General features: G+C 41.3%; 1 protein-coding gene across 2 annotated transcripts in view; it reads left to right on the forward strand.

Annotated features, from left to right (window-relative positions):
* The window catches only part of SLC25A21 (solute carrier family 25 member 21), a 494,918-nt gene that overhangs the window by 422,239 nt on the left and 46,497 nt on the right, over positions 1 to 26,182 (forward strand). For both annotated transcript variants that reach the window (XM_082737814.1, XM_082737815.1), the window contains one exon: positions 21,827 to 21,893. In XM_082737814.1, the coding sequence (XP_082593940.1) occupies positions 21,827 to 21,893 (67 nt within the window). The remainder of the gene's footprint in view (positions 1 to 21,826; positions 21,894 to 26,182) is intronic.

A 26,182-nucleotide genomic window follows, 5' to 3' on the forward strand; every position in this document is an offset into this window, starting at 1 on the left:
AAGACCTCTTGGCCAGTGTTTTTTTTTAAAAAAAATCCTGCAGGACCTGCACATCAGGGGCTCGCAGGTCACTGTGAGATGCTGAGCCTTGAGTTCTCTCCCCATGCAGACCAGGCCTGTGACTCAGGGTGCCATCTCAGCCTGAGAGTGCGATGAAGAGCAAAAACGCCCACTCGCCAGACCTCTGTTGAGCCTTCTTCCTTCCCACCGATAAAGCGCGCTCCCGAAGCGAAGCTGACTCAGCCTAGAGGAAGCTCATCCTTTCCCCTTGTGGCTCCACCTCGGTTGTTAGCCTCGATGCTCCTACTCAGAGCCGCTCTCTTCAGGACCGCTTGAAGTTCTAGCAAGACCAAAGAACTGGTTTCCTCACTGCCCGTCCGAATAGGCCTAATCCTCACGCCAGAGAACCTCAGGTCCTTTATAAGCCTTTGGGGTGACTGAGACTATTTCTCTTCTCCGCTGAAAATGCAGATGGGACTTATTGCTGGTTTCCCTCCGTCTGGGCGAACCAAACCCAAGTACATAGTACTTCATAGTACAAACCTAGAACCTTCTCTTTCTCTTGGCCAGGCTAACCCAGTAGAAAGGAAAACTTGTCTTTCTGCTTGACCATTTTGCTTTCAACACAAAATCCCCTCCAGTATTTCCATACAGGCCCAAGGACCTGACATAACTGACTGGTTTAGAGACATCTGAAATATAAACATTAGAAACACTCCGCCCCTCTCCTGGGTCGTGCCCTGTGCCTGGAGCAAGTCTGCTGGGGCCAATTGCTCAGGTTCATCTTGACTAGACCTGCCTGGCTGGGAGTGTAGTTTACACATACAAAGCTAACTGCTTCCACAAAGGGCCACCGGAGGCCCTAACAGAAATGTGAAAAATCGTGCAGGTAATCGTGTAGAGCCCCAAATTTACTGCTTCAGCAAAAATACTGTCAGAGAGGAATTGGGCACCGAGCTGAGGTTAAGCACCAGGCTGACCTTGCCTTCATGCAAGCTCTTCGGGAAGGTCTGAGTCAGCCTAATCAGAGCTCGCCGCGGAATGGCTGTGGTGTGTGGGACCCCCCCTAGGCAGCCTGCATCCATTGTGGCACAGTCACTTTGCTGCTACTAAGTGAAAAAGGCAAAGCCTGTTGTTAAAGGATCCATCCAAACCGCCTAGCTGTGGATGTCCGGCCCTCTCCTCTGGAGGAGGGTGTGCCATTTACTGGACGTGGTGACAGAAGCTTAGCCCAATCTTTCACCACTAACCACTCTCAGAACGGTCAACAAGCTGGTTTGAAGGTAAAGAGCCTTTGGACTGCAAAATATTTTGCTTTTGCTCACAAAGCAGAAATTCTAACAGGTGCTAGTGGTGACTTTGGCATCGAAAGGCATATAGAATCAGGGCACCTGGGTGGCTCCATCAGCTAAGCATCTGACTCTTAGATTTCAACTCAGGTCATGATCTCAGGGTTGTGAGATCTAGATCCATGTCAGGCTCCACACTGGGCGTGGATCCTGCTTAAATTCTGTGTCTCCTTCTGTTCCTCCCTCCCAATGCTCCCCCACCCCACTCTCTCTCTAAAATAATAATAATAATAATAATAATAATTAAAATGTTAATTTTTAAAGGCTTATAGAGTTAATAACAGTCCATTTATAGAGCTCATGCCATCAAATTTTGACTACAAGCAAGATCTAGAAACCATCTGCATATCCCTAAATGTTGAGACCAGTTTTTTAAAAAAATGTAGTACATTCAGACTGTGGAGAGCCAGGCAGCCACAAAAAACCGTGATGTAGATCTTCAAGGGCTAATATGAAAGCTGTCAAAATATATTAAGTCAAAGGCAAGTTATAGACTAATATGTATAGTACAATTACTCTTATGTTTAAAACAATTATCTGTATGTTCATATGTTTGATACGTATAGAAATTTTTGAAAATCTCCAGAAGAAAATGAATGATCAAAGTGTGGACTACAATAAGGACAGAAATTAGGGTGTTTAGAATGGTTATAGCAATTTGATATGACCACTACATCCAAATCTGTGATCTGTTGAACTTAATTTTGTTAATTTTTTAAAGATTTTATTTATTTATCTGTCAGAAAGAGAGAATGAGAGAGAGCACAAGCAGGAGGACCAGCAGAGGAAGAAGAGGAAGCAATATCTCCACTGAGCAAGGAGCCCAATGTGGGGCTCGATCCCAGGACCCCGGGATCATGACCTAAGCCAAAGGCAGACACTTAACAGACTGAGCCACCCAGGCATCCCTGAACTTAATTGTTTTTTAAATTGGTTGGCATTCTACATGCTTTTGGGTCCTTTTTTGTAATTGTCCTGATAATTAATTTTTTTTTAAGATTTTATTTATTTATTTGACAGAGAGAGATCACAAGTAGGCAGAGAAGCAGACAGAGAGAGAGAGAGAGGAGGAAGCAGGCTCCCTGCTGAGCAGAGAGCCCGATGCAGGACTCGATCCCAGGACCCTGAGATCATGACCTGAGCCGAAGGCAGCGGCTTAACCCACTGAGCCACCCAGGCGCCCCCTGATAATTAATTTTTATGGTATTTTATGAAAGTATTGGTTTGTGAGGACTGAAAATAAGGAAAAAGTATTCCTTTACCAAAGCACATTTAAGATGTTCTAGGAACACAAGCAAAGAATCCTGTTTACACTTTAACTTCATGCTTTCCATGCTTTATGTACTATTTGAATGTTTACTTTGGATATGTGTTACTTTTATGATTAAATATTTTAAAATGTTTAAGTTTGGGTGTAAGAAATGATACTGGATTATTGGTTTTCTCTAGCACGTCCTTCTCTGACTTATTTGTCCTAAAGCCTCAATCACAGCACCTTTTGTGCCTCCCTCATGCTGAGAATAGCCCAAGCTTCAAGAAGAAGCATTTCTCTGGGAGGAAGGCCAAAGGGTGCCAAGAGAAATGGGCAGGCAGTGACCAGTTGAGAAAGACTCCCCGTATTCTGAAAAAAAAAAAAAAAAAAAAAGTTTTCCACATCCTTAAACACAGCTGGACTAAGATTGTCTCTCACAGATGAGAGCGCTAGGCTCATGTCTCATTAAAATCTCCTCACTGGATTACAGATCCAAAATCCTCTGGGGAGCCCTGTGAACCACGTAATGTTTCTCGCTTTGCATCTTCAATTATGCAACTTTGATTTAGCTGACAGATGTGAAGCAGTGTGCATAGCCAGGCAATCCCCTTGTGGCCACACATGTGCAGAGGGAAGCAACAGAGCACCGTATTCCAGCTCCATCTGGCACAAGCTTCCAATCACTCAGAACCTTTCTTCTCCGTCCACCTTCCCTCAGCCTGCACCCTCCCCTCCTCCACCCCAGCCCTGGCAAGGACTGGCTGGACACACCCACTTTTACTCAAGCACCTCTTCCCTTTGGAGGGACTCCCAAGGCAGATGGGAGTGGTGTGCCAATGTGAGAGACCACCTCTTTTATTATGGGATGGCACCACCCCAGCATTCCATCAAGCTTTTCAGTATAGGAATCAGGCCAAATTCTGGCTCTGTCCCAAGCTATGACTGCCAGGACCATATAGAGAAACATCTGGCTGGACGGTTGGAAGCACTTGGCTCAGCTGTGCAGGAAATCCACTTTCAGCCCTGAATCCCAGGCTCTCGTTTGCAGTCTTGGTAGAAATGCCAGGCCTCTACACAGAATCCACTCCGCCTCAAGCAGGGGAGGGACAGCTCTGAGCTCATGACCAGGAATGTCAACTGGTGGCTCCGTAGGACAGATACGTTGCCAAGCCCCATGGGAGTGTGGCTCTCAAAGGAATCAGTGACACCACCATGGGGCACTGACAGAGGTGGAGGGGAAAAACCACCATGTGCGTGAGTGTGCTGTGTGTGTGCACAGATGAGTCATTCATGGGATTGTTCAATGTGCAGAGTACCCACTTTCTGAATACAGGGCTGGTCTTTCAGGGTGGGCGGTAACCACACATTTTTCTCAGATATCACACTGTTGTTTTCTTCAGTGAATAGGGAGGGAACCTCTGTACTTAATGGCAAGATGAAAACTGTTTGGTGTCTGATTTTTCTAAAATGTGGTCAGATAGCAGATTTTCCTCCTTTCATTATTATTTAATATAAGTGGGAGTATGGTTTGGACCATGGTTGCCAAGGGTTGAGACTAAATGTATATTAACAGTCATATTACTGAGGGTGTATTGTTGTTTTTAAATTCCATTTCCTCACTCCTTAGCACACCTGAAAAACTGGTACTTATTCCTTCTTTGCCATATATTCTGGTTATGGCTGGTGAAAATTCTTTCTATGAGAATTCTTGAATTCTGTAGGAAGGTATAAAAGGAACAACGATGTGAATTAATAATACCTTTGATATTAAATTTGATTTTTCCTTGTATTAATAGTTTTTTCCCTTGTTTTCCTCTTGGACACCATCTCTCTCTCTCTCTTTTTATTACTCTGGAAATTATTTTAAATGCGCACAGTGCATATGCTGTGTGGTGTGGGGTAGTGGACAGACTACAGGCTTCAAGATCAGAGGCAACTGGGTTTCATCCCAGTCCCATCCCAACGACTTCTTAACTATGATGGTATGGGTAAGTTACATAGGGTCCCAGAGTCTTTCTTTCCACATCTGTAAATAAAGATGAAGTAAGACTATATATGTGAAGCAACCCTCGTTAAATCTTTTTTCCCTCCCTTTTCATGTACTTGGAACGTATTTACTCATACCCATCCCCTTTTGTTCTATGATAGCCTTGAAGAAGTAGAAAAGGGGTAGGTCACAGCAGGAGGTCACGTACATGTGCGTGTGCATTACACATAGACAATACAGAATGGTGTGAATGAACAAAGCTAAATTGGTCTTTAGCCACATGAGTAGAAATAAATTTAGAATGTAGAGGCAATGGTCTTGCTCTACTGTGTCCAGATCAGCCCATTCTAACTGTGGATTTTGGTCCAGGGACTCCAAATGATGTGAGATATGAGCCCCTGTCATACGAAGAGCTGAGGGTTTAACTTATAGAAAAGAGGCATCGGGGTGCTCAATAACCATCTTCAAACATTTTGTAGCCCCTCAAGGGGACGGAATTAGACATATTCTGTATTTCCTGGTGTATTAGTCTGGGTCCTCCAGAGAAGCAGAACCCATAGAATATGCACATATACACGTCCATACATACGTCCACATGTAGATCATAAAGAATTGGCTCATGAGCTTATGGAGGCTGGCAAGCCCCAAATCTGCAGAGCTGCCATTCCACTTCAAGTCCAAAAAGTATGGAACCAGGAAGAACTGAAGCTCCAGTTCAAAGGCCATGAGACAGAAGAATTCCCTTCTGTTTGGGGAGGGTCAGCCTTTTGTTCCCTTCAGGCCTGTGAGTGATTAGATAATGCCCACCAGCGTTATGGAGCGTAATCCACTTCACGTGGTATTCTGATTCAAATGTTAACATCATCCGGAAACATCCCCACAGAAACACTCAGAATAGTGGTTGGCCAAATTTGTGGCCCAGTCAAGCTGACACATAAAATTAACTATCCCACCTAAGGACCAGAATCTAATGAAAGTCACCTGAAAACAGAACTGGGATCAAGGCAGGAGGGGGTCTCTCTCTTCAGCAACAAAGTTATCCAGGTCAAAGGGGTGCTCAGAAAGGATGTGGGGTCCTGGCATCTAGCATCTGATCAGAAGCCGGGTGCTATCATGCCGGGGACATTATAAAGAGACATCAAGCTTCAGAAGAGAGGACTAAGGACCCTAGAGGGTCCTTCCTAGTCCAAAGATGTTGTGGTCATATAATTCTATATTTAATAATGGCTTTGCTTCTTGTTGGTCTTGACAAATGACTTGGTTTTAAATCTTCAGTTACAATAAGCAACTTCTATGCATTGAGTTCCCTATAGGAAGAAGAATGAGTCTGGAAAACATGAACAAATCTTTTTTATTTTAAGATTTTATTTGTTCATTTGACAGAGATCACAAGTAGGGAGAGAGGCAGACAGGTGGGGGGTGGGGGGGACAAGCTCCCCGCTGAGCAGAGAGCCCGATGTGGGGCTCAGTCTCAGGACCCTGGGATCATGACCTGAGCTGAAGGCAGAGGCTTAACCCACTGAGCCATCCAGGCACCCCAAGCATGAACAAACCTTATGATTAGTTTTTAGAACATCCCAAGAGACTACCTTGGAAATCATGGTATCTCTATCCTCCTTATGTGAAGAACGAAGGGAAAACTTAGAAACTGCTGCCTTGGATTCTCCCTCATTGTAATTTTTCCCCAAAGTTCTCCATTTCTAAATTTTATTTCCCCTTTCCGTAGATTTCCTCTTCTAAAATACAAGTCCTCAGCTCAGCGGTATCTTTCCAATGAGGCCTTCCCTGGAGATCCAAAGGGAATTAGTAGCCTCCTCCCAGCCCTCACAGCAGCCAGGTACCCTCCTGCTTAATTTTCCTTATAACTTCTCACTCTTTGACATAAATTTTTTTAGTTGTGGCAAAACGGACACAACATAAACTTCACCACTTTAGTCATGTTTCAGTGTACAGTGCAGGGGCAATAAGTACCTTCACGTTGTTGGGCAACCATCACTCCCATCCATCTCCAGAACTCTTTTCACATTGCAAAACTGGAACTCGGTACCCATTAAATACTAACTCCCCCATTCCCTCCCCCACAGCCCCTGACAACCATCCTCCTACTTTCTGTCCCTATGAATTTGACTATTCTAAGTATCTCATAGAAGTAGACTCATGTGATACATGCCCTTTTGTTTCTGGATCAATTCACTTAGTACAATAATGTCTTCAAGATTTATTCACGTTGGGATGCATGGATGGTGCAGTCGGTTAAGCATCTGACTTTGGCTCAGGCTGTGATCTCAGGGTTGTGGGATGCAGCCCTACATCCAGCCTCGCTTGTCCCTCTCCCTCTGCTTCTCCCCCTGCTCACACACACTCTCTCTCAAATAAATAAATAAAACCATCCTAATAGGTGTGAAGTGGTATCTCATCACTTTTTATTTGCATTTCCCTAATGATCAGTGATATTGATTTGACATCATTTTATTCACTTGTTTGTGGCCTGTTCATTGTCTGGCTTCCCAAATAGGTTGTAGACTCTGTGCGAATGGGAAGTATGTCTAACTGGTCATGACTGATCTCTAACCCAGAGAGCCATGACGGGCACATAGCAGATACTCAGTTATTTGTTGAATGAATGGATGGATGATGAATTTATTGGAGAGAAAAATTCAAAGTCCAAATATGGAATCCAAATTAACTTTCAGGCAATCAATTCTTTTGCCTAGGATAATAAGCAGATGTAACCTTTCCATTACTTAGCGTTCCTTGGAAAATGAGAGAAAAATACACTTGTGCGTTTTGTGCCTCATGGACAAACTACGCAGACTAATAAAACATTGTGGCTGGATCATCCTAGCGTACAGACTTGATAATTGACAAGATTATGGCATGTTTGCTATTTCAATGACAAATTATATGTACTGTTGGTCATTAGTACCAGGCATACAGTAGGTGCTCAATAAATACTTGCTGATAAATAAGTGAAGGGTCCTGATAATGGTAACTAAAGCCATTGGTAACTAAAACTAGAGACTGTATGTAAGAGACTGGAAACTCCTCAGGACAGACCCCCACAGGGTAGCTTTGGTGGGAAGAAGAAATGATGAGTGGGTAATTCATAGGTCTTTTTTCTTCAAACAAGTAATCCATTGAGAAGCTAACCCTATAGCCACCCTCTCCGTGCACTGTCACTTCTCTAAAACTCAGTCTCCTGCAGAACCTTAGAGACACCTGAGCTCTCTATTGGTTCATTCCATAAAGCGTAAGGGAAGTGTTTTCCTACACTGTGCAGCTCTAGCAGCCGTAGGTGTGGTCCTGCTTGCTTGACAGCAGGGGCTGCTTCCTGTTGTACCTGTTCCACAAAGCACACGACTCTTAAGAGAATGAGTGAAGGGTGCCCTCATGTAAATTTCCTTCTAGTGAAAATGTGCTTTCTGCCCTCCACAATTTCTGCTTCTCTTCATAGACAGAGGGCGGAATGAAATCTTAATTTCTTTTGAAAAGATGTAGGCAAGCTAATAGTCTGTCTTTGGTGTGTCTCTGTGTGGTTCTAAATAAGCCAAAGAGGAAACCAAGAAGTAGCCCTCAGAGGAGCAAAGCCACCGGCAGGTGTGGGGTTGGGGAGGGGAGAGTTCTATTCAGCAGTGACCGATGGAAAGAATATCCAAAGCTTCCTCATCTCAGGCCAGAGAGATGGCCATGTCAGAGGCACGGAGCACACTTGCAATTAGCGTTTTTTCACTGAAAAAGTCAAATCCATCTAGACTAGAAAATGGAAGAAAATGAGGACAATTTCATAAAGTTTCTAGAGGAATTACCCGGTCCAAGGGTACTGAGTACTCTGGCCTGATTCCTAACTGATAGACATCTAGGTAAGAGCAGCCGTAGGTCATTAACCTTGATAAGCAAGTTTTTTTTTTTTTTTAATTTTTCAATGTGTAGTTCCTGGACCTTCATCATCAGAATTAGGAGCAGTATTAAAAATACAAATTATTGGGGCGCCTGGGTGGCTCAGTGGGTTAGGCCGCTGTCTTCAGCTCAGGTCATGATCTTGGGGTCCTGAGATCGAGTCCCATATCGGGCTCTCTGCTCAGCAGGGAGCCTGTTTCCCTCTCTCTCTCTCTGCCTGCCTCTCTACCTACTTGTGATGCTCTCTGTCAAATAAATAAATAAAATCTTTAAAGAAAAAAAAAATACAAATTATTGGGGCACCTGGGTGCCTCAGTGGGTTAAGCCTCTGCCTTCGGCTCAGGCCATGACTTCAGGGTCCTGAGATAGAGCCCAGCATCGGGCTTTCTGCTCAGCAGAGAGCCTGCTTTCTCCTCTGTCTTTGCCTGCCTCTCTGCGTACTTGTGATCGCTCTCTGTCAAATAAATTAATAAGATCTTTAAAAAAAAAATACAAGTTATTGAACATGCACTCAGATCTACCAAATCCAAATTTCTGGAGGTAAGGCACAAGGATCCTTTTTTTCAGGAAGGGGGAAAAAAAACCTCTCTCAAAATCCCCCTCAAATGTCATTGGTGAGGATTCAGTTGCATGCTCACATCTCATACAAGTACAAGCTAGGAGAATAAGACCAGGTGATTAAATGAATCATGCCAGGGCTGGAGAGATTTCTACTTCCCTGAGTACGTGGCCTCGAGGGTGCCAACACTAGAGTTAGGTTCTGACAGCATGCAGAAGAGGTGAAACCTATTGGGTGGGTAAAAATGAAGTTTGCAGCCATATCTTGGTCACTGATGAGGAATAATAACTCACATGAAGCCTGGGTTTCTTCGGTTGCCGTTTCCTAAAGTCTGCTCATGTTTGCTGGATCAAGTATCCAAACCTTTCCTCATTAATAGCCATTATCAATAGGTGATTCCGAAGAAACCAAGAAGAATTGACATTTGGTAGGAAAGTGAAGAAGATTGATCTTGGAATAATTCAAAATGCCAGCTACAAGTTTCTAGTCACAACACTGCCAGACTGAGTCAATGGGAATACAGTGCATTTGTTCTTCGGTTCAACAAATATTTGCTGAGCACCTATTATTTCACCGGGTCCTGTATTTAACCCTGGGGATACATCATCAAATAAAATAAACAAAAGCCCCTGCCCTTTCCTCATAAAGCTTACATCCTAGTGACAGCAACAGAGAATAAATAAAACAAGTAGGTAAACAATAAAGCACATTCTAAGGGGATCATTTCTATAAAGGAAAAGAAATCAGGCAGAGAGGATGGGTAGTACTTAAGGAAGCATGTTGAAATTCTAAATAGAAGAGAAGGAGGGTCAGGCTTCACTGAGAAGGTAATTTGGTACAGAATGTAAGGAAATGAGCTGTGAGCCATATGGATATGTGGGAGGAAAGATCCCAGACCAAAGGCAGCAAGTGCACAGGTCCTGGGACGGGAGTGGGCCTGGGCCAAGGAACAAGTGGATCAGTAGATTTGGAGGCGAGTGAACCAAGGAAGAGGTGAATGTATAGTGCAAAATGGTAGAAGCACATTGCCCGGGGACTTGGGTTTTGCTCTGAGGGACATGGGAAGACACTGGAAGGTTGGAAACAGAGGAAGGATACTGTCTATCTCTTATTTTAATGGGATTATTCTGTCACTGCTTTGAGAATAGAGTGTAAGGAAACTGGTTAAGAACCCTTCACAATGGTTCAAGAGAGATAGGATTAGGGCTTGGATCAGAAAAATCGAGATGAATAGGAGAAAGCAAGAACTCATGTAAATGCTTTCTAAGTTTCTGGATTTAGTGACTAGAAAGATGGAGTTGCTGCTAACTGACCTGGAGAATATTGAGGGTAGACCAAGTTTGTAGAGCAAGGAATTCATTTGAACATGCTAATTTTGACATCTCGTTTACATATCCAAGTGGAGATGTTGAGTAGGTGACTAGAAGAACTGGAGATGTATGACAGTTATCTCCATAAGGAGGATAATTAAATCTGTAGGACTGGATGAGATCAACAGAAAGAAGCAGACAAGGTCCAGAAGTCCTAGGATTGTCTTCTGCATTGTTTTTTTAAATGATTTGAGTTCTATGTAACTTACCCAACTTGTAGTTTCCGAGGTCACCGACTGCAGGAGTTAGGAAAATAGTTAACCCTTAATTACTCACTGACGATAATGTGATACAAGGGGCAATTTCTTCAAAGTTATATGAGAGACTGTATACATCCATGAGTCCCTAAAGTACATATGGACTTTTACTTATTGCATCCAGAAAGCTTGGTGACTACCCATTTAACTTGTGTTTTAATAAGTTAAGTAAGAATTCAGGCACTTAAAAACTGTGTCAGGGACTGCGGATGACAAACCTTGGCTCAGCTATTCCTCCAACCAAAACCCAGCATTTAGCCAAGTAGGCAGACACGAGGGCCCGAGCACTAGAGACAGTCACGGAAGGAGCCCTGGAGCAGAGGTGGAGCCACATTTCCCAGTGGATTTGATCCTGACTCAACCCGAGAACACAGAACCATGCAGAGTGCTCAAGAGCAGAGGTTTGGGAGACAAGTAGACTTGTGTTCTTATCCCAGCTCTTCCAGCTGTTGGGCTAGTGGGAAAGTGGCTAACGTCTGTAGGTCTCGCTGGTTTTGTCTATGAAATGGAAAGAGTGAAATCTGTTTCAGGTAAAAATTGAATAGGATGAGAATTGTAAAGCATTTAGCACGATTGCTGTTTTTGTTTCTAAATTTCTCTCTGTAGTCTCAATTCCATTAGAATTCCATGCTGTTATAATACTACTGTTTTGGAGCCTAATGCAATGAAATGAAGGTCCATTAAATCAGATTATAGGGGCACCTATAAGGCATCTGCCTTCAGCTCAGGTCATGATACCAGAGTCCTGGGATGGAGCCCCATATGGGGCTCCATGCTCAGCAGGAGGCCTGCTTCTCCCTCTCCCACTCCCCATGCTTGTGTTCCCTCTCACTCTCTGTTGAATAAGTACATAAATTCTTTAAAAAAGAGAAAAGAATATTTTTTTTTAAGATAAGTTTATAATTTGTTACCTACAAAATGCTCTGGTCCAAGGCTTTTATTCATTAGGGTTGAGATAGTTGTTGAGTTGCATTTAACTCCAATACCACTAGGGGGCAACTCAAGAAATTAATTTTGGAGCCTACTGTAGTAACTGGCAGCCATGATGAGTTAATGAATTTCTAAATGAGACTTTACACTTTGGGAGTAGCCTGCGCACTGCATTTAGTGCACAACATCTTTGGCCTCAAACGTGTATAAATTGATTGTAGCAGAATTCCACAACAGAGTGTGAATTCCTAAGGTAGTGGGTCATACACTTAGGTAAGGTTCTGTTTGTGAAGGACATCTCTGAATGCTGAGGCTTTCTGCCCCAGATGTGGTCATACATAGCCCTACCAGGTCAAGCTGTTAAATTGGTCTCCTTATTACAACAATATACCAACTCATTTTCATAAGCACTTGTAGAGAGAGCTGACATACCAAAAAACAAAAACAAAAACCTCTATTCTGGCAATAGTGCTTTGGAATTCATTTGCTCACCTTTTGTGCCAGTGGTTTTTCATGCTGGGTAAACAGCTAATGCATGGTTGAGCCAGAATTCAAACCCAAGGAGTATGTCTCCAGAGCCCACACTCCTGCCCACTATATCATATTGCTTTACTGACAGGTAGCCTTGAATTAATGCTAAAAGCCAGAGGGCAGTGATAAAGAACAGGAGTGGCCATTGCCAGACAATTTATAACCTGGATTAAATATGGTAATCATGTGCATAATGCATACTCTATTCAGTTAAAAATATACAAGTCATTCAGACTATTCATATGGGTCATGCCTGGGTCATGTCTGTGTACATGGATCTATATACATACTTGTATATATGTACAAGTGTATATGCATAAGTATATACAGTTCTCATTTGAATATAGTTGTAGTCAACATATGTTATCTGATACGTTATAGTCAACATATATTATTATGTGCTAAGCACATAATGTAAGATGAAAAGCAACATCTTAGTCAAGTGTTGGGGGCAACTACAATATCAAGATTTTATCTACCATCTCAGAGAAGACTTCTTGGACAAAATTAAGGTATTAATTGGTAGGGGGACAGTGGGACTGCGATATCAACATTTGACCCTAGAAACACATGTTTAGCCTCGTGCTTGGAACAGAGTATGTTGAATGAATGAGTGAGTGAATAAATGAATGATAGTTATTTCACGAATGGGAAGAGCAGAAATTAGAAAGAGAAGAGGTTAAAAAAAAATGGGGATTCATGAGAAGATGGGGTAAGTAGGATGAAGCAAGGAATCCCTTCAGCGGGCCATGTGTAGCAGAGAGCTGGCTGGTGAAGAACTTTTGACTCCCCGATCGGGACTTCTTTCCTGGCTTTCGGTCTCTCTCCAAGAAATAGTGTTGCTTCGGTTGGTTTTGGGGTTTTGTCTGTTCATTCATTTGTTTTTTTTTTAAGTTCACTTCCTCCTACTTGCCATCTACATGAGGGAAAGACTGCCCTTAAATGATTCTTCTTTCCTAGTGGAAACGTGTTTATCTTTATAAGCAAGACAATCCACTGTCACTGAATATTAATACACTTCTTGTACAGTCACTCCTAAGTAGTTGTCTTCACTTAGAGATTAATGGAACAATTAACACCACACTGTGCCCATATTATTTACTTCGGTCACTTCCAAATATCTTTTTTGCTTTCGCTTTCCTTAGCATTTTCCATCAGGGTTCTGGTTCTTATATCATGCTAATGCCTTCCCTGGGCTGAGCTGTGCAACATGTTTAGTGCATCGAGCACCCAGCCAACTTTCCAGGGAATCGAGCCATAGACCTACCTCCTAAATGATACTGACAGCTAAACTAAATTTTCTGTGTCTTAGAAAATCAAAGTTGTAGTTTACTTTAGACATAGTAACAAAGTTTAATTGACATGCTAGAATCCCACTAAAAAGTTCAGTGAAAAACGGGTGTTCAGGAGAACTTTAAAGAATCCCTGCGTACAGCATATAATGAAAGTGGCATGGTTTGGGCTAACAAGTATATCCAAGGACCATGTGCAGAAACTTAGTTCAATTAATTCCCTGTAATGAAAAATAATAGCTATATTGTTTGTGCCTGAAGACCTGATAGGAGTTGAAGAAGGAAAAACTTGTGTTAGGCTTGTGTCACAACGTTAGCTGAAACTTTTGTTGGGTTGCACTTCCTTGAATTTCAGTGGCTGGTTTTAAAAGCCGATTCGGTGTCACTTGGTCTTTTTAAGCTGTTTTTCCTCTCCTTTGAAGGATGCCTAGTTTTCCCTCTCTCCTTTGCTTAAATGGAAATGGCCCCAAGATGCATGCAATTTTGTGAACTTCAGATTGTAGATTCTACGTAATTCAAATAACAGAGCCATGAAACCACTCTTTCATTTGGATTCCGTGAACCACTGAGACTTGTGGGGTAGAAATGATGTCAGAATAATGCCCTAAAGGTGTAGTGTCAAGGCCAGAACTCTGCCCTGGGGTACCACGACTGATGGAGCAGTAGAAGCCTTGCACTCATAAGCCAGGGTTGAGCGCCGCCCTCATTGTTTTAATTACAGAGCTACGGCATGTGGGTAAGAAACTTGGACTTGACAATAGCAGAAGAAAGAGGATATTGTATGCCTTCAATCAGCTTTGTATTAGGAGATCCTTAAAGGGAAAATTATGTAAAAGAAAGAAGGAGGAAGAAAACAAACTAGCAGGATCCCCATTTCAATGTAATTTGGAGAAAATGACTGATTTGGGTTGGTCATGTTGCCAGAGCAGATGACTCAAGGCTTCCAAACAAGAAATGGAAATCAGGAGGATGCCTGAAGCCTGAAAGAAGAACAAATTGTGACGATATGATTGACTGTAAGGCTTCAAAATCAACTGTACCAAAGATGAGCTTGGATCATTGCCCAGAACAGAAATGAATGGTGATGTTCATTTAGGTTCTGACTGTTGAAACAAAATAAAAATGTAGTAATTGTGCTCTGTTAGGTACACAGACGTGTTAATGCTTTCCAATTTCCCCAACTGGGGATCTGGTGTCACTTTCCCTGTCGTTCCTATTTCATGCTTCAACGGTGAGTATTATTGCTGCTCTGAACACTTATTGAATGCCAGGTTTTTGGCAAAGAACTGGGATCCAGGTGAAAGCATCCTTCTCAGGCTGTGTGGGAGTGTGCTGCAGGTGGCTTTGAAAATGCCCTTAAAACTTGGAAATCATTTCTTTAATTGGCCTTTTCAGGCTTGGATGATGTGCACCTTGATCCTGGTATTTGGTGTTATCGTTGCTGGACCTCAGTTATGAGTCTCAGCAATTTGGCCCCAAAGCTCTTCATCTCCGACAACCAGGAAAAGCCTCAGTTTCCATTGGCAGCAGAGTTGGCTAGAAGACATTTTATTTATGGTTTTCTTATACTCATTTTCACAGTAATCTATCAGTTGAGTTTTCTGACGACCTTTCTGATGGACAACAGGGCTTAACTCCCTCCCAAGGATGGTTTAGAAGGAGATACATCCTTCCCTTTCTCCTTGGAGGCCACAAAGAAAAGATTCCATGTTGTTTTTCCTAACACCGAAATCCTGCTTACTAGCCCAGTGACTTCGGAAATTTCCCAGCCTGCCTGAAGGAGGAGTCCAACTGCACGGTACAAATGACTTCCAAACAAACATTTTCTACATACTAAATTGGGGAAAAAAAAAAACAGCAAGACAAACAAGGGGGTGACTCAGAAGGAAGAAAGGAGGGGCAGACAGAATATGCGATTTTTCCACTCCGTTTTGGTTTCTTTACCTGACTCAAATTTTGAGAATGTTAAGCCCAGTCCTGTCTACCCGCTATTTACCACAAAATCTTCAAGTTTCAGTAGCTGACTGAAAGCCAGTAACTTTTATTCAGTCATCCAAATGGACTAAAGATGTTGTCAGGTACAAGATGTTTAATTAAGGATCTGTCTAATTTCTTTGGGCGTCTAAAGTTTGGACCTTGAACAAGGTAACCTAAAATTAGACCCTACTAATGAGAGACAGCAGGAAGGCTTCTTCAAGGGTTCGACTTGCCGTAAGTGAACCACCAAGAAGGGACACAAACTGGAACTCAAAGGAAATTCCACGTCTCCTTCCTTCATACAATCAGCATCTTTTCATTGATTGGTCTGTGACCTTGGAGCCACCCAATACGTTAAAATAGTTTCACACTTTAAAAATGGGGGTGGGGGGAAATGAGGGGTAAAATTATTTTGTGGGGTTTGGCACAAGTCTGTATTTTAAATAACCTATGTATGAGCTGTGTCTTTGAGCGAAGGACATGTGCAATGCAGTTTTGATCTTCATTTTATAGATGAACATAAGTAATACGAGGCCTGTTTTGATTATACAATGAAAAACAAATGTGACCCAATATTGTAATACTCTGTATCTACTTATGTTTCTGAATCACAACTCTCATTAGTATATGAACCACCATTAATGGCTTTGGAGACCTGGAATCCCATCCTGATATTTGCTTTGAGCTATTCCATGTGTGGTATGGGGTTCTCTCATAGGTAATCATCCTAATAGGACAGGGATTGAATGTGCGATGGGCTCCTGAAAGAAATAATCTAAAAGCATTTCTCAAAATGGTTTTCACAGTCTGCTTCTAAATGCTTTGCTTAACATTCAACAACTCCCTTCATTGTAATTGTGATGGAAGATTTCTCATTTAAGGCTTTTTCAGAATTGGGGGTGTTAAAGGCTATTTGCTAATGAAGATCAAAACTACATTGGGGCGCGTGGGTGGCTCAGTTGTTAAGCATCTGCCTTCGGCTCAGGTCATGATCCCAGGGTCCTAGGAAGGAACCCCGCATTGGGCTCCCTGCTCAGCAGGAAGCCTGCTTTCCCTCTCCCAATCCCCCTGCTCTCGCCGCTTCTCTGTCAAATAAGTAAATAAAATCTTTAAAAAAGAAAAAAAAGCTACATGTGCATGTTCTTCTCAAGTTCTTTTAGCTAGAGGTTAACAGAAGACATAGTTGAAAGCAATTGAGATAGTAAAGATGTATTTTTAATTTCACCTAACCAGAAATCTGGAGGCAAGATTGCTAGGATTGACTAATTCAACAGCCCAATAATGTCATTGAGATCCAGGTCCTTCCCATCTTTGTGCTGGCCTTCTTCGGTTTGTGGGTATTGATATCTCATTTGATTCCAGTATTCAGGCATTTCATGCAGATAGCACAACAACTAGCAAAAAAGAAGGACTTTTCCTTCCACCTGCCTGTTTTCCTTAGGCTGGAAATTGGGGTCTTCCAACATGTATTCCCCCTCTTCCCACCACTGGTCTCATGGGCTAGGTTTGGATCATGTGTCCATGCATGGGACAGGATTCACCAGCAAGGGAATGGGACCACCATGATTGGCTTGAAGAATGCTGCTTCACCTCTGGACTAGAGAAGGGGTTTCTTCCCTACGTATGGGGCATGGTGACTACCTGCATCCCAAAGAACAAAAAGGGATGTCTGTTGGGTGAGCAACCAGCAGTGCTCCCCACTGGCTTTAATAACAGTTTTTCCTTTAATATATAGTATTAATATTTCAGTGCTTTATCATATTACTGAAGTATTATCTTTCTCCCACACTGACAGTATTATCCTGGTATTTTTAAGGACAAAATATCCTGGGGGGAAAAACATTTATCTTTGAGCCCACTTTTTTTTTTTTTCTCATTCTGATACAATTAGAAAATACTTAAGAACCTAAAAGCTTTCACAAAAAAATGATCTTGTTCATCTCAGCCCTGATCAATCGGTTACTTTAAAATAGAACTGAATGGAAATGGGACTACGAAACTGAATTTTGATTGCCATTTCTGACTTTTCCTAAAATAAGAAGTAATAAGACAATTTTGCAACATAAAATAACTTTTCAAAAGTGTTTATGGAAATAAATTTATTTCAAGAAAAATTGCAATAGAGCGTAGCCCAGCGGTCAAAGACATGGACCGTGAGGACAACGGAACTTGATTTGAGTCATTGTCCCTTGTTTAGCAGTGATGTGACAGTAGGTCTCACCTGCAAAATGAAGAAAATAATCATGCCTTCTTCCAAGATTGTTGTGAAAGTTGAAGGAGATTAAAATATGTCCATATGCCTACATACATTTATTCTTAACAGAGTAGCTAGTACGTTGTAAGCTTTCGACAAGTTGTGACAATTTTTACTTACACCAATATCAACAGAAGTCCATAAACACCCAAGTTAACATTTTCTTACATAGAATAATTAAAATCAAATTGGCAACTTTTAGAAGTAACAATCTTGAGAAACAAGCTGTGAGGGCTGCCATATAGGTCATATCACCTTGTTATGGGAGGTCTTGCATTGGTTCTTGTGCCTCTTCCAAAGAGTTCTCCAGTTGGCTTGTTGTTGGTCAAAACTTAAAGCCAGAATCATGGCCTTACTGCCTTTTCAGGGAAAACAACTGCTCTTAATGCCTCATACACTTTAGAATTCTTTTCCATTCATCTAGGGAGTAGACCGGATGTGTCAGTCTGCTTCTTGAGAAGTAAGCAGGATAAAGCATGTTGATATGGGTGTCACAAATCTCTTAACTTCTCTAGTTATTGTCCTCCTAAGCCATATGCTCTGTATTTCAAGCCAAAGCTACATGAAGGCAGAAAAATTTGGCAAGAGTGAACAGTGCATGTGGGTATAAACATTAGTTCTCTAGTAGAAAAAAAGTATTTCCTTCATAAAACGTTACAATTCCTTTTTGTTTTTATGAAACTGTAGGTCATACTTCACCTTCAGAAAGCCTCCAGTAATTATCTAATCAAGTCAGAAAAGTAGCTAGTCAGCTTGCGCCCTTCCCCACCACATTCTTTTTCTCTAATTCTGCGTGTGACTCTTCTGATTGACCCAAATGCTGATCTTCACTGACAAAAAGCCTCTTCGTGGGAGAGGGCATGGCACGGAGGTCCTGTGGCAGGCATTTTGACTGTAGGGACCATGAAACTTACTTTCTGGATCCAGGACCTTGGGTTGTTAAGTAATAAACCAAACTCAGAATTATTTAGGTTAAAAAAAAAAAAAAGGAATTTATTCTAAATGATACTCAGTATCTCAAAGAACAAAAAGCAAAGGGAAATGGCAATATTCAAGAAGGGTTGAGATGTAACTAAGAATAAAAAATTGCTGACAACAGGGTCATACACCCAGTACAAGAAATGCTTTTTTCCATCTTGCTTTTGTGTTTCCCTGGATGGTATCTTCCTTTTTTATTTTTATTTTTTTTTTAAATCACTACAGGTTAACCTTCTCCAAATAACAGAAAAAGTGACTGTCACTGACATGCTAGCTTTCTGTCTTATAGCTTAAACCACACAGAGCAAGACTTGACCTTTTCAGTTCTAATTCTCAAATTCTGGAGAAAAACTCTGCTAGGTCTAGCTTGGATTAGATTAACTGAGGCAAAGAGACAGAATACCATTTGGATCCCTTTGGTGAGTTGCCCAATCAACCAACTGCCTACAAGGAGTATCATATTGTACTCACGTGTTGTCACCAGTGTTTTTAAAAAATTGGGTGGGGCAGTTCTCAACAGAAGAAGTGCTGGCCTAACTCTTCTGTAGATGTCCACTATTGCAAAGATATACTGTGGAAACAATGCAAGGAAGTAGATCTAGCTTCCCATTTTCCAGCAAAGCCTGCCTATGGTCCTTGAGAATTTCCCATTAAAGCTGTTCATTCACTGTTAGAAAGTTCAGGATGGTGGGATGGCTGGAGGCAGTGGCAGGGAGTTGGGGAGGGTGGTGATTACACATGAAAGGAACCAAGCCGAGAGAAGGGAAGGAGAGCACATCAAGGAAGCATCGCCAACTTGAAGCAGAGGGCTCTGGACCTCCCCGCTCTTTTCAGATTAAATCATTATGGTTCTCCCAGCTGCCTTGCTTCCCTCCTGCCTTACACCTCTTTTTAATATTTTCTCCCATCATTTTTAAAATGAAGACCTTCTGCGTTACTTAAAAGACTTCTGTCCTCCTCCAGAGAAGCAGTGCTCTACTTCAGGCAAAAGTTTGAAGTTAAGATTTTGTCTCTTCAGGAGAGCACTTTCCCATATCCTCCTGATACATTTCTCAGAACAACAGAATCTGAGGGTTGGAGTAGACCGATCTTGAGGCCAGAAAGTTCATCCATTGCCGTATATATCCCATCTCTGATATCCATGACAAGTGGCCATCCACACTGCTTGACCATGTTCCAGGAAGGAGAACTCATCATTTTTTAGGACAGCCCATTCTATCTGTAGATGGTTCTATTAGGAGTACTTCCTTATGTTAAGCTCCTACAAGACCAATAATGTGTCTCTTTTTTGTTGCTTCCACCTGTTGGTCCTAGTTCTACCACCTGGAAATGAACAGAGAAGTCGAAGCTCTTTCCTACATGTTCATCTTTCAAGAGATTGATCACATCCATCGTGTTTCTCCCTGTGATTGTTCTCCAGGCTGAGCGACTGTTCTTCCTCTAACTGTTCTCTGCTGTATAAGATTTCAAGTACCTCTGTTATTAACAGGGACACTCTGTTCTAGAAGCTTTAGTTATTTAAACGTTCTTCTTAACATTTTCCCCCAAAACCAGACATAATCTTCCAGATAAGGCAAAATCAGCACAGAAAGAACAGAACTAATAAATCTTTCATTATAAATATAGAACTTCTATTCAGATAATCACATTTATCTTCTGGGAAGACCAAGCCTATGCTTAGTCACTCTTGTGCTGAAAATTATGTAATGATTAATTTATAATGAAATTTAAATGATAAAGAGTGGTGGTATTTGAATTTTATAAGTGAATTTCAGGCATTAGTAGTTGAAATTGGAATGGAAAAGAGAAGCATGAATTCCCATAATTCTTCAAATCATATGTCTGCTAGCACTATCCATTAAGTCAAAAATACTAGGTAGAGTAAGCCCATCTCAGGGGATCATTTGATTCCTCTCTTCCCCTTTGCGAAATCCATATGCTTAACAAAGTCTGTGTCCTGGTTACATAGCCACACACAGAGAAGCCCCTGGGGTGAGCACACTAATGCACACTCAGCCCTCAAGGAGCTAACAATTTAGAAGCTATAAAACAAGACCTTTGCTTCCTTAACTGAAGTGTTCTTTGTACACCAATGAATCCAGGAAGAGCGAGAAATCACCATGTCGGACTGGGTGGCACAGTGAATTAGTATATGTAAATTCTCAACTTGTTCTAGAAGCAGAACCCAATTTAAGGAAGTTGGAGTGAAGTTTGAGAGGTCAATGGGAAAAGCTCCAGCCCCGTGTTAAGTGGACATCCTAAAATACAGACATGTTGTGTCCTGCCTTCTTCTGTAGTCATTTATGGGTTCATCAGGAAAACCAATGATCTCGGAAAATAATAAGGAATATTCTATTTATGTATTTCAGGTTTAAAATTAGTGTATGGCATATATTTTTTTCCAGGGTAGACAAATTTAAAATTTTGAATCTTAAAATCTAATATGAAATAAGTGGTGACATTTTATGAACCTTATCATAAGCATATGGCACTCATTCTCAGTTTTGTCTTTTGTTTTTGTTTCTAAAAACATTTGAGTATGTGACAAGTCCCTCAACATTGGCAGCGACAGTCGTCCCAGGCCTCGTAAGACTGCATATCAGCAAGGAAGCTTGACATTTCTTCTGTCAGCAGCATATGCCCCTGACCTTCTATCTCCATCAAGGAGTTAAAAAAAAAATCATGACTAACTCAGGACAGAGGTGGTAGCCCAGTTTTCATAGTCATAGAGCTTGTTAGTTCCTTTGTGTTAGCAAAGCTGGAATTGAGGATTTGTGCCCCTTGTTAGCTCAGAAAGTTCCAGTCTAGTGGGCTTAGGTATAACCCTAACCACATTTGTTTACAAGGGAAGAAGTACAAAACCGTGGACCACCTATCACACAACTGAGGGAAAAAATTCAAGATCCCTCAAAGTGAGAAATGTCAAGTTCATTCTTAAGGTACAACTCATTGTTGTGTTTAGCAACAGGGGATTCCAGTCTCTGGTGCCATTTATTCTTCTGAATTTCATAGAGCTGATAAGTATAGAATTCATAATCTCTGCACGTTAGAGTTAAAACAAAGGAAGACTTCATGATTGGTGTGCTCCATTGAGTAACTGGGAATACTTTAAGATTAGTTGCTTTATCCATAACAAAGGCAGAATTACCTATTTCCTGATTCCTTTACATGAAATCTTTTATTTCTCCAATAGATTGTTTGGTTTCTACAAGGGGATTCTGCCACCAATCTTGGCTGAAACACCAAAAAGAGCAGTGAAGGTAAGCATTGCATACCTTTCCACCAAGTGAAAACAGACATCCCGCAACAAACTTTGCGGGATGTTCATGTGAATTAAAGATAAAATAGTAAAAAATTGAATGTGAAAATTATAGCATGACTATTACAATTATTAGGGCAGATCACTCTCTCACATATTGGTTTATGGATTTTTTTTTTTTTCTGGATAAAGGTGCTTCCTTCTGATAAGGAAATTATACAAAAAGTATGGTGGTGAATGAAATTCATGTAATTGAACCACAGCAGCCACAAAATAACTTGCTCCTTTTTCTCAAAGCAATTCATCAGTTTTCCTTGGGAGCAAGAATTATTAAGAAGAAAGTGAGAGGACAGGAGGGAAGCGTGGTAGAAAAACCCTTTTCCCTAAATCAGTTCCATTTTGTGAACACAACGAACTAATACACTGTATTTCTTTGTGTATGATTCTCATATAACACATTTATTTGGCACACTAACTTCATTTCCTTCCCTGCCCCTCCACCCAGGGCTCTTCTGTTAAAATTCTCTATTCTGGTTTTTACAAAATTATTACTTCCACTATGCTGATTTCCATTCTTTAACCACATAACTATGGGAGTTTATGTACTGCTTGCTGGTTCAGTATCTGGATAGGAACACGGAGATCTGGCAGGACCTCCGGGGAAGAAAGAGCTAAATCTGATTACTCTTTTCTATGTTTTCTTGGACAGAAGTCCTGATCACAGTGACTCTGGCTGGCAGTGCCCCCTACCCTCACCACTTGACTTCACCAAATATGGCTTTGTCTTTTCCATAAGAAGGATGACATACACTTAGGCCAAAAGACTTCCTTTCCAACTAATGACGTAAAGCTTTTTTCAGATATATTACTCAATTTGTATTCCCAATATTCCTGAAAGGTAAAATGGGACAATTTCTACACTTTTGCTCAGTAAATTAAGAGGTTAACTAAGTTGATATTTGTGATAAAGAAAACGAACATGAACAGACAACCATACTTTTACATTATGTCAAATAATAATTTAATAGAATTTAAGTTAGGTCTAGAATTTAGTACACAAAGTTTTAGGGGCGCCTGGGTGACTCAGTGGGTTAAAGCCTCTGCCTTCAGCTCAGGTCATGATCTCAGGGTCCTGGGATTGAGCCCCACATCAGGCTCCCTGCTCAGCAGGGAGTCTGCTTCCCCTACCCCCCACCTCTCTGCCTGCCTCTCTGCCTATTTGAGATCTCTGTCTGTCGAATAAATAAATAAAATCTTAAAAAAAAAAAAGAACACAAAGCTTTAAAACATACTTTCTCTATAAATTCATCCCCTTTGTTGCCATAGTTTTTGTGATTTTATATTATTACTTCAATACAAATTTCATTAGAAGGATCTGAATCGCAGTAGAGAATCTGGAAAAAGTTCACCAAAGTACACAAGAGAGCTGAATTGAATTATGAAATGGCTTCACTTGATAAAAGATTGCCCAAGTAAACAAACAGAGCAGAGTTCCTTTGCAAAAGGAAAGTCACTTTGTCTCCATGGAATAATATATTCATTTGTTCAGTGTTTTTACATGGATAAATAGAGTCAATTGTAATTAAAGTTTTTCCCGGAGTATTTTTCCTTAATACTACACATTGGAGACGATTTCATTTAAATTTGAAGAGGATTAAAGTTTATCAGTGTTGAACAGTCTTTTATGTAAGGGGAAAAAAAAAAAAAGTTGAGCTTTACAAAACTGAGTTAGTCTCTACTTAAGAAAAAAAGCAATGCTCGCTGCCAGAGCAATGGTTAACAGATGAACTTTTGGGCAACTGGATATGGTGTATGTGTCCCAGACATCTTGTTTCAAGTTGATTTTACCTTAAAATTATTGAGACATATGGTAAGTGCCTTGGCTTTTTAAGTCCAACTTGGAGTTAAGTATATCTTTGCCAGATGGATAGCACTACTTTTTCTATACAATTTATAAAAATATTCATTTTATAGATATTTATCTTGGAATTTGTGAGGAAGGCGATCATTGGATTGTAACAATACCTTACGTCATAAAGTGCTTCATTGTATGGCATCAAAGTTTACTTCAGAAGAAATATTCAGATACCATATATACATGCATATATAAATAGACACACACATACATACATATACATGAATAAATGTGAATATGTGTGTGTGTGTGTGTCTTCATTGGGACTGACACTTCGATTACAATCATTATTATAATCAGAAACAGACAATGTGAAGTTTTTCTGCACTTTAGTCTTCAAAACAAGATCATTAAAGTAAGACTCATCAATGCTAGATAAATGAAACTTCCCCCTTCACAGATTAAGACAGAATTAGTATTGCAGTTAGCAAAAGGAAATAAAGACCTCAGAAAAGGGACCAACTGATCTTTCAGACGTGGGAGGCACCATGTTCCAGTTTCTAGAATCTAGTCTTGAGATTCATAGGTCCATTTTTCCATGGACAGACTCTCAAGGACCATCTGATGCTAACCAGACCCACAACAGAGTAGGAACTGTGAAGGCTATTTGTTTGTCACGATCCCTACACCTGTCGTGGTGTCTACACCTACTAGATGCTCAATCAGTGTTCGATATACAAATGAAACAGAGAGAAACAGAAAGAAAGTGTATTGATTTATCACAGGAGACAGTCCTATCCTATTCCCCCAAATTCCCACATCTACTCTTCAGTTTTTGGAAGACCAAGACTTCCATTTCCAGCCAAGATAGAGTAACAGAGAGCAGATTTACTCTCCTGCCTGAAACAGCAACAAAAATGAACAAAATACATGAAACCACAGTTTTCAGGACACTGGACATCAGACAAGGAAGGGCAGGGACGGGAAACAAGTGAGATGAGCTTTATGATTTGCCCCCAGATGACTGCCTGGAGAGGTTTTTCCAGACCCCAGGCATGCCGGGGAGATGTAAGCAGAACCCGCTCTACCCCCTGGGTAGATGGAGATGGAGCTGACAGGCTGGAGAGGGCAAGGCAGCTAGAGTTCACAAGACAGAGGTATCAGAAAAGAGAAAACTGCACAGAGAGCTCCTAAGCTCTTCAGAGGGACCCCATAAATATTCAGCGGAGAACTGCCGAGTGCATGCATGTGAAGAAACTAGCAAAACCTGCAAAAGAGCTGTCCAGAGCATTTGGGGGAACAGGGCATGGCAAGCCCACAGGGCCAGGAATAGTCCCTGCTCCCACCAGCGGAACTGGAGGGCCTCAACATGCATAGGGCTTTGACAGGAGTCTGCAGAAAGGGTCTGCCTTGGTAGTGGGGAATAATTAGCCCTAGTCTGAGTGCTGCTTAGGTAGTTCAAAGCAAGACCCAAGTGGACCAGACCATTTCCATGTAATTTAGCTGCGTCCCAGAACAGAACACCTGGGAGGTCACCTTAGTCATCGGATTGCTAAGTGAGCATGAATGGAAGCAAAGGGGAAAACGGTGGAGGACTGTGTCTCCCAGGCAAACTGTACTGACCTCCCCTGCCCAGCCACAGCCCGACACTTCTCTGGAGACCACACGGCAGCCACTTCCCCTAGGTGAGACTACCAGTTTCTAGATTCTAGTAGATAGGTTATATATGACATGATTCATTTGGGTTCTAGATTTTATATTCAGGATTCCCCAAACCTTAATTGAATACGAATGTTTTTAAAACTCTATAGTCACATATCAGTAAGACTTTGGGGAGGCAACCTGATTACATGTTGACCCTCCCAATTTTATCCTTAGAATGTAATCTTGTATCTTATATGATAGGGTACTTATATCACATCTCTGCATTGGTCACGTTGTGGCTGAGGAACTACTGAGAAATACCATGAAAGACATGAAGGAGTAGTGCTGTATAGAGAGGAAATAAAATAACAGCTCATCTACTTAAGAATATAGTTCTGGGATAATGTCTTCTAAGCATTGAACATGAGAGACATTCAGTAAATATTTGTTGAATGAATGAATGAATGTTTTACCGCATCCTCACACTGGAAGAGAACAAGGTAGTGAGGGCTTTTGTGAGGTCCATCCATCCCAGAACTTCCCTGAACCCAGTGTTTCCAAATGTAGGTCATAACTTATGAGTCATAAAATCAATTTAGTGGGTCACTAGATGTAATGGGTCATGACCAGAATCTTTTTTCACGAGACAGAATAGAAAAATACTGCCTTACACATAGTGAGGGAGGAAACTGTTTTACAGCAATGTTTTGCTTCCATTATAAATAAACATAAGGGGACACTGCATTCGTGCATGCATGCGTGAGTGCATGTGTATGTGTGTTACGTGAACA

The sequence above is a fragment of the Mustela nivalis genome (genome assembly GCF_964662115.1).
Source record: "Mustela nivalis genome assembly, chromosome: 6".
NCBI lineage: Eukaryota > Metazoa > Chordata > Mammalia > Carnivora > Mustelidae > Mustela > Mustela nivalis.